The sequence below is a fragment of the Miscanthus floridulus genome, chromosome 5 (genome assembly GCF_019320115.1).
Source record: "Miscanthus floridulus cultivar M001 chromosome 5, ASM1932011v1, whole genome shotgun sequence".
Lineage (NCBI taxonomy): Eukaryota > Viridiplantae > Streptophyta > Magnoliopsida > Poales > Poaceae > Miscanthus > Miscanthus floridulus.
In genome coordinates, this window is record NC_089584.1 from 109,412,209 (window position 1) to 109,420,524 (window position 8,316).

The 8,316-nt window shown below is 46.7% G+C and overlaps 1 protein-coding gene across 1 annotated transcript; it reads right to left on the reverse strand.

Annotated features, from left to right (window-relative positions):
- Window positions 1-3,681: 3,681 nt before the first annotated feature.
- LOC136452983 (proline-rich receptor-like protein kinase PERK1) lies at window positions 3,682-7,614 on the reverse strand. Its single transcript, XM_066453560.1, has 8 exons — window positions 6,742-7,614; window positions 5,544-6,008; window positions 5,336-5,422; window positions 5,192-5,262; window positions 5,038-5,114; window positions 4,763-4,910; window positions 4,380-4,541; window positions 3,682-4,294 (listed from the first exon to the last, which is right to left on the reverse strand). Exons 1-8 carry the CDS (start codon window positions 7,505-7,507, stop codon window positions 3,920-3,922), a joined length of 2,151 nt encoding a protein of 716 aa, XP_066309657.1. The 5' UTR covers window positions 7,508-7,614; the 3' UTR covers window positions 3,682-3,919.
- Window positions 7,615-8,316: the final 702 nt, after the last annotated feature.

An 8,316-nucleotide genomic window follows, 5' to 3' on the forward strand; every position in this document is an offset into this window, starting at 1 on the left:
CTTTTTTTATAGGTGTGTTAAATCATCCTTACATATGTTGCATGTATATAGGTTCGGCAATAACTGAGAACATGCCAGAGGCAGACCCAAAATACGCGGAGGTGGCCGAGAAGTACGAGGAGGATGTCCTCGTCGTCGGTGTTCATGAAGCCTTCACTAGCTTTCCGTTGTTCGATTCCTGCCCAAGGCAAGCCCCAGTGTATAATTCCTACTTTTCAGCCCTTATTATGTTTGTTTGCGCATTAAGTTTTAATTTGAGGAGAAGCATTTACACCATCTGATTTAGTTTTGATTATAAGCAAAACTTATTTTTATTAAAATACGGATTAGTCAACAGTACAACTAATTATTTCGTGAACCAAAATCTTGGACTGATTATTATCTAATGAAATCTAAACAAATGTATTTCTGTAATTCCTGACGAGGACTGCCGTGTGAAAATTCAAGATAGGTCACAATCATTGACGAACAGACCAATCCTTTAACCTGTTCGCTTGTTGGTTTCAGCCAGGGCTTATCAACCAGCCAACAGTGTTTTCCTCTCACAACGAACTAGCACCAGCCAGGCTTATCAGCCCAGAAACCAACCAGCGAACAGGCCGCTTGACACATGGACAAAAAAATTACAGAGGTTGATATGATGAGTCAAAAAAGCTATAAAGGTCGATGTTGAGTCATAGAAACGCATGGGTGTGTATTATGAAAAAATTAAAGTTATGGTATATTTATAACTAAATAATATGCGCTTTGCAATGGAAGGAAAAATATACAAAGCTGTATTTTAATTTGATACTGGTTTAATAGGACATTGTTGTTTATTGTTAGCATTAACTTATATTATGAATGCCACGGTCATCACAAGATAAGTTATAAAAGGATAAACATAAGTGTAGATATGTACCATTCACATTATCGTTTTGCATGAATGTTTAATAGTTTTTTCCTCTTGTTGCAACGCACGGGCATATTTGCTAGTAGAAAACAAAAGGGGAAAACACAAAAACAGGAGTATGGATGTAATAGAAAATAGGGATTGGAAAAAAAACAAGAAATACATAGAGGATTGGAAAGAAAATGAGAAATACATAGAGGATTGGAAAAACACAAGAAATACTATAAAATGGTGTTTGGAACATAGGAGCCATAAGATAGGAATAATTAAAATAAGAATGATAAATGATCATTTAACACCATGATTTTAATATCGACTAGCAGATATAAAGGTGATCATAAATGTAGTATTTACCTCTTATCACTATCTCACACTGGTTCATGAACCTGTCTAAATGAAATAGAGAAACATGGCATTATACAGGAATTGAGGAACGCATCTTTCATGGTTGATGTGGCCTCTGAAGATCATTGCTCAACAGTTGCCTGACGATCTTTGGGTCGGCTACTGCCCACCACCACATCGACAGTGTCAGGCACGTACCTTCATGACAAGGGTTTCAAGGTCATTGTGACATTCTTTAGTAATTGCAAACAAACAAGATGGTGTGCACAGAAGCTGAAATATAAATTGAAGGCTTCGGTAGTACTGCAACCAACTAGGCACTAGCTAAAGTTCTAGTCATGGGACAAGCTAAACATAAATGAATACCTTGAAACATGACTAAGGTTGGATAAGAGATACTTTCGCCCTGTTCGTTTGGTTGATAAGCTATGACTGAAAATACTGTTGACTGATTTGTTGTGAGAGAAAAATACTGTTTGTTGGTTGAAAAAGTACGGCTTATAAGCCAAGCGAACGGGGCGTTTGACTGTTAAAATGACTGATTAATGACCTATAGGTGGAAAGCCTGGTACTTATTATTATGATACAAATGTTCAACAACCGGGAAAACCTACATCTATATGTTTTCAACAAAGAAAGAGAGCAAAATAAGTTCCTTACAGTTCTTCTTTAGGGCATTCTTTACAATGCTTTGAAAAGACTCTTCCACATAGTTCCTTCTTCGGCATATATCTCAAAGAGTCAAAGTGAAATATATTGCCTTTGAGGCACATCATGCCCTTGATGACATTAGCACCCATTGCATTAGCACTATATATATATATATAGAACTACTACCCTGTAGCTGGCTACAAAATAACTTATTCTGTAGCCACTTTGAGTTACGATTATTATTATGTTAATTTACGAGATTATAGTAACTTCTTACTAAGTGGTTTACTATAACGTTATGATAAATATCCTTATGTGTTATAGTAACCCAACTATCGTAAATATGTATTGACATTATCGTAAATTAGTATATAAAATTATCGTAAATGGAGGTGGCTACAGAATAACTTATTTTGTAGCTGGCTACTGAATATATATATATATATATATATATATATATATATATATATATATATATATATATATATATATATATATATATATATATATATATATATAAGCACTATATAAATGCTCATATTTGAGCACCCATTGCATTAGCTACACATTAACTTTAATGTAAGCCCAATAGAGAGGCCCAACTGTTGTAGACCTACTGAAACAAATGTATATCATCTTTCTAGCATGCAATTAGGTTTGGCAGCGGCAGCAAGGAGTAGGCTAAAAAAATTATGTTGGTCAAAAAAGAGTTCGAACAATCGGGAGAACAATATTATTGAGTTGACATAGCATATCATCAAATTACAAACAGAAATCTAAAAATTAAAAAGATGATAATATTACATCTAGGTCGTTTGGTATTCTTCTTTTTCTAGCATTTTTAGTGTAAGGTGATGCTTTAGATGATCATATACCCAGCGAACACCAAACGGAGAGTACAATACTTGTACTAGATCCCCTGAGCACTCTCAAAACACTAATCATGCCGCAAGATCCAACACTTTAGAATTAAACCGATTGTATAAAAAAGCTCAACAGTAAGATCGATGATCCAAACTCGCTACTTACATAGGAAGTGCCTAGGAGTAACAACCCCATCACAAAATAGAGATAGCAAATGACCTTGCACATACAACCACAATAATGATCTTGTCATAGTCATGACCGTTGTCATCACATGTAACGAGGTCTAAGTCGAACATAATGGTAACTTCATGGATAAATTCATTCAGACTAGACTTAAAGTACTACTAGATTTATTTAGGGAGGGGCCTTACTCCTTTTGCCAATGATGAACTTGGCGAAGAGGGAATGGAGGAGGCAGCCAAGAATATGGCACATTGTGTTTGTATAACTTCTATTGTAATATACGTGGACTAGCCACGCCGTTAATGAAAAGTTTAGGCATACTATTTTTTATAGAAACTACCAAACCATACTAAGTATTACTACTACAATTTGTCCCTAAATGTAAGTAACCATATTAAATCATAATAAGAGGTTATAAGTGGGTTGTTGCTGAGGTGGAGGTAGAGAGTGGGGAGGAGAGAGAAGAGAGGCGAGTTGTAAATTTAAAGCAAGCTTATGTACAAAAACTAAGAAATTTTGTGAGATAAACTAGTGGGCACTAGATGAGCTAACTAATATATGATAAATGAGTTGATAAATTGAGAGTATGTTTATATGTCAGGCAGCAGCAGGGTGTATTATTAGCCTTTTCTTTTAGTTACTGCTTCACCCGTCCCTGAACAATGTTGCAATGAGTCGTTATAAGTGTTCGATTCTCACCAGCTCAACCCGTTGATTTTTCTTTGCTTCTAACAAACTCAAATCTTAACTTTTATTTACCGGGGAGGGCCAATAACGTGCATATACAATTTACAGCTTAAGCCTCCACTCACCCGGTCTAAAAATTGCATGAATCCGAAACCACAGAAAAGTACCCAGAAAAAAGAGAAGCAAAATTCAGTACCACAGCCTTGACACGCGCATATGTACACGAACGAAACGAATTCACGATCCACTCTAGCCTGACAAAGCGCCCAAAAAAAAATGCCGGGTGTCAGTGTGTTACTGCTGGGCGCGTCTGCCGGTGGTGCGCCGGCTCATCTTCTCGGTGTCGCCGCCGGCCGCGCGCCTGCCGTGCCACTGCTGCCCCTGCGCGCCCGCGGCCACCTCGCCCGTGTCGCCCGCGCTGCTGGCCGTGTACTCACTGGATGGGTTCAGCCCGTACTCGCTGGTGGGATCGCTGAACTCGCTGCTCGCGTACTCCGTGATGGTCCCGGTCCCGGTGCTCCCTCCCGCGCCCGGCCCGAACGCCATCCGCCTGAGCCGGTTGATCTGGTCCGTCGTGCCGCCGCCCGACCGCTGCATCGCGCTCTGCCCCGGCATCACGCCGGCGTTCAGGTCCTCCACCGACAACTCGCCCTCCAGGTACCGGACGATCTGATCATTTGAGAGCGCGAAACGAGTGTTACGCTTGCAGCCGCGGCTGCATCCAGTGTGAGACGTTCTGGAGCAGGAGCCTTACCTGGCTCATCCGCGGGCGTGACCGCGCGGTCTGTCGCACGGCGGCCGCGGCGCACGCGACCAGCCGCGCCATGTCGTACGCGTCGTAGTTGCTCTCCAGCCTCGGATCGATCAGCTCGTCGTAGTTCTCCTCCTCGACAGCTCTTGTCAGCACTGGCCTAGCCTGTTGAACAGAAAAGAATAGATGCTTCATCACTCGTTGCCGTTGCATATGGAATGGGGAATCAACGTGATGCTATGTAACAACTTATAACCAGTACCGATATTTAGTTCACAGTCATAACTGAGTGGTGGTAACTAATTTTGAAGGACACCGTAATACGAATCACGGAATGTTACAACGACATAGAATGGGCAGCATTGGGTCCAAGAAGGGCCACTCACCCAAGAAACCAATGTCTCAGGCTGATACTCTGAAGATGTCATGATTGGTTTCCTCCCAGTGATCAGTTCCAGAAGCATCACGCCGAAGGAGAAGACGTCGGACCGGTCGTTAACTTTGCCTGTGGCAGCGTACTCTGGCGCCAGATATCTGAAAACAAAAAGAAAAGACAGCACAAATTCAGTCTTGTGTCACTAAATGCACCGGTTCATGCGTCAGCAGTTTATGATGTATGTGGGCAAATTGCTGGGTGTGCCAACATCACAGAACGATTTACCCGAAAGTTCCCATTACACGCGTAGAAACAGCGGTGACTTCAGCTGCTTGGTATTTGGCCAACCCAAAATCTGCAACCTATACCAAAAAAAGTGCACCTTTCAGTTAAATATGCAGGCAGGCAGGCTAAAAGATTTTCGGCTGTTAAGGTCTACCTTTGGCTCGTAGTTGTAATCCAGAAGGATGTTCGCCGCCTTGATGTCACGATGGATGATCTTAGGGTGACCTGACAGCAAACATAAAATGAGCCCATTTTGTCAGGGACAGAAGCTTCAAAAATTTCGCGGCCAAGAACTCACAGTCTTCGTGCAGATAAGCGAGGCCCTTTGCCGAGCCGACCGCGATCTTCCACCGCCTCGGCCAGTCCAATGTCGGCCTGCCACTCCCTGAGATCGGGCTCAAAAGTCAGTCAGACCCAGTCGCAGCAAAAAAAAAAAAAGTTTCGATACAGCCATCGGTCGCACGGCATTCAGGAGATGGAGATGCATTTGGCGAGAGCGTCCGTACCGTGGAGCTGGAACTCGAGGGTCTTGTTGGGCACGTACTCGTAGACGAGCAGCCGCTGTTCGCCGTAGAGGCAGTAGCCGACGAGGGAGACGAGGTTCTTGTGGTGCACGCGGCTGATGATCTCCACCTCGGCGCGGAACTCGCGGTCGCCCTGCCCGCTGCCGGCCCGCAGCTTCTTGATGGCCACCTCCTGCCCGCCCACCGTGCCGCGGTACACGTGCCCGAACCCGCCCTGCCCGAGCAGGTTCGCGTCCGAGAACCCGTCCGTCGCCGCAGCCAGGTCGTCGTACGCGAACGTGCCGCCCGTGATTGCCGGCGAAGGGTTCAGCGGCGGCATCGGGGACTCGGACGGGCCGCGGCTGCTCTGCCACGAGTGCATCAGCGGCGGCGTCGAGGATGGCGTCGTCGACGGCGCGTGCGACATGTACGGCGGCGTCACCGGACGCCGCGGGTCGTAGAACTCGCCTGGTATGCCAGGGACACGAAGAGCAGAACGATCGGTCAGTCCAGCAGCGTCTAGAGAGCAAAAGTGGCGCGAACGCGCACCATCTCAGTTGCGTGCGTGCAAACAGCTCGTCATCCATGGGATGGGAGTCGCGAAGTACGCCGCATGAGGGCAGTCCCAATGCTAAAAACTACGTATAATTTCTATACCTATTAATTTTCATAGACACTATGTATAGAAACCATAGTTCTAATGGATAGTTTCTACGGAACAATTTTTTATCCAATCACATATACTCTCTCTCCATTCGCTACCAATCACATCCCTTCGTGTCTTGGTTCTCGTGTAGACATGGTTTCTAACTTAGACCCGGTTTCTATGATTTTTGTTCTCTCTCTTCAATAACTACCTTGCCACATCAGCAAAATGCTTAAATGGCAGTACAATTAATGTCCATAGAAACTATAGTGGTTTCTGCATTGGGAGTGCCCTGAGCGCGCGCGATGCCACCTCGCGTCGATGTGACCGTCACCCGTGATACGCGGAGGGAATTATGGCCCGTGGAATTGCGCTTTGTCACCACGGTCACCACGCTAATGCTAGGATGGGACCCGCGTTCGGCGTCCGAACTCCCTAGTCGCGACGCCTACTGTCGCATCAACGTGGCCATGACGGAACATTACTCTTGTTGATCGCACGCATGCCAAGGAACAAAGGCGACCGCGTTGTATCTGTACATACGCGTGTACGTACCTGGGAACCCCTGAGACGGCGGCGGCGACCGCCGCCGGCGTTTCCTTCCCATGAAGCAGTAGATGAGACCGGCGGCGAGGCCGAGCACGACCACCGCCGCGACGGCGACGCCTATGCCCACCGCGATGCCGTTGCTTGACGACTTGGAGGGCGATGAGGACGTTGGTGGTGTTCCTGTCGACGGGGCCGGCGGCGGAGGTGGAGGCAATGACAGATGTGACGGCGGAGGCGCGGGTGACGCCGGGACGCCATTAGGGGGCGGCGGCGAAGATGGCACGGAATCAGGAGGTGGCGGTGACGCCGGGACACCACTGGGAGGAGGCGGGCCGCTTACGGGCGGAGGAGGTGATGGCGTTGGCACGGTCGCCGGTGGTGGAGGAGATGCCGGTGGAGGTGAAGATGGTGTTGGTACGCTAGCTGGTGGAGGCGGGGACGGCGTCACCGGCGGTGGGGGCGACGGAGACGGAGGAGGAGGGGACGGCGTTGGCGTGGGCGGCACCGGCGCGGGAGTTGGGGGCAGCGGCGATGGCGTGGGCGGCACCGGCGCGGGAGTTGGGGGCACCGGCGATGGCGTGGGCGGCACCGGCGCGGGAGTTGGCGGGAGCGGCGATGGCGTGGGCGGCACCGGCGCGGGAGTCGGCGGTATCGGCGATGGCGTGGGTGGCACCGGCGCCGGAGTCGGCGGCTGCGGCGATGGCGTCGGTGGGACCGCCGCCGGTGGTGAAGGAGATGGCGTAGCCGGCGACGTTGGCGCTGGAGACGACATGGCGCCGCCCCGCTCGCTTGCGGTGGTGCGGCGCGCTTGTGCAACGTTTTAGTCGCCCGCCCTGTTACCGGTGGACTACGCCCAAACCAACACCAGCGAATAAGCGAAAACCGGGGCGCGATCGCGATATCTATGTGCTGGACCTGACCTGGACGCGTTGAGCCGGTTAGAGCTTCCAAAAGAATTGGTAAATCAAGTGGTAAAAAAAAAGTTGGAACCATATTGGTTGCGTTTCTACAACCGTTTCTAAAATCTCGATTAAAAAACATAGAAGACAATTTTACATCAAGAATTCTAAATTATTTACAAATCACGTAAGTCCCGAACCACTTTTATACTTTCTTTTTCTCTTATATATTTGCATTGAAAAAGATTTCGATGGATACGCGTGTATATTTCCGTGCTATCTGGTCGATTTTTTCAAGTACGGAAAGATTGAAAGTTGTTGGAGAATAGTTTTTTTCAATCTTGCCAAAAAAAATAAAGATTGAGACGTCCTAAATTAAGTAATAAATCTATCAAGTTAACCGAAGAAATAGTAACATTAAATCCCAACAGCCCCTTATAATAGTTTTTTAAAGGATTTTGCATTGGGAACCCTAGCTGTTTCTAACTATCGGTGTTTCGAGTAAGCATCAATCAGTAAATTTATATTTGTTGCGCATTAGGTCCGGATGGTGCGCTAAAAGACACAAGGTTTATACTGGTTCGGGCAGAATGTCCCTACGTCCAGTCTGCTGCTGCTGCTCGTGTTATTAGCACTGAAAAGGTTCATAGTAGGGGTACAAACGGTCAAGAGAGGGACGGGT

Bases quoted from the DNA above. Each gene is read 5' to 3' on its own strand.
- LOC136452983 (XM_066453560.1), bottom strand. From the start codon at position 7,507: ATGTCGTCTCCAGCGCCAACGTCGCCGGCTACGCCATCTCCTTCACCA. The intron at 5,115-5,191 runs GTAGACCTTAAC...TTTTTGGTATAG, and splicing joins ATTACAACTACGAGCCAAAG to GTTGCAGATTTTGGGTTGGC. The intron at 4,911-5,037 runs GTAAATCGTTCT...TTTTGTTTTCAG, and splicing joins CGTGTAATGGGAACTTTCGG to ATATCTGGCGCCAGAGTACG.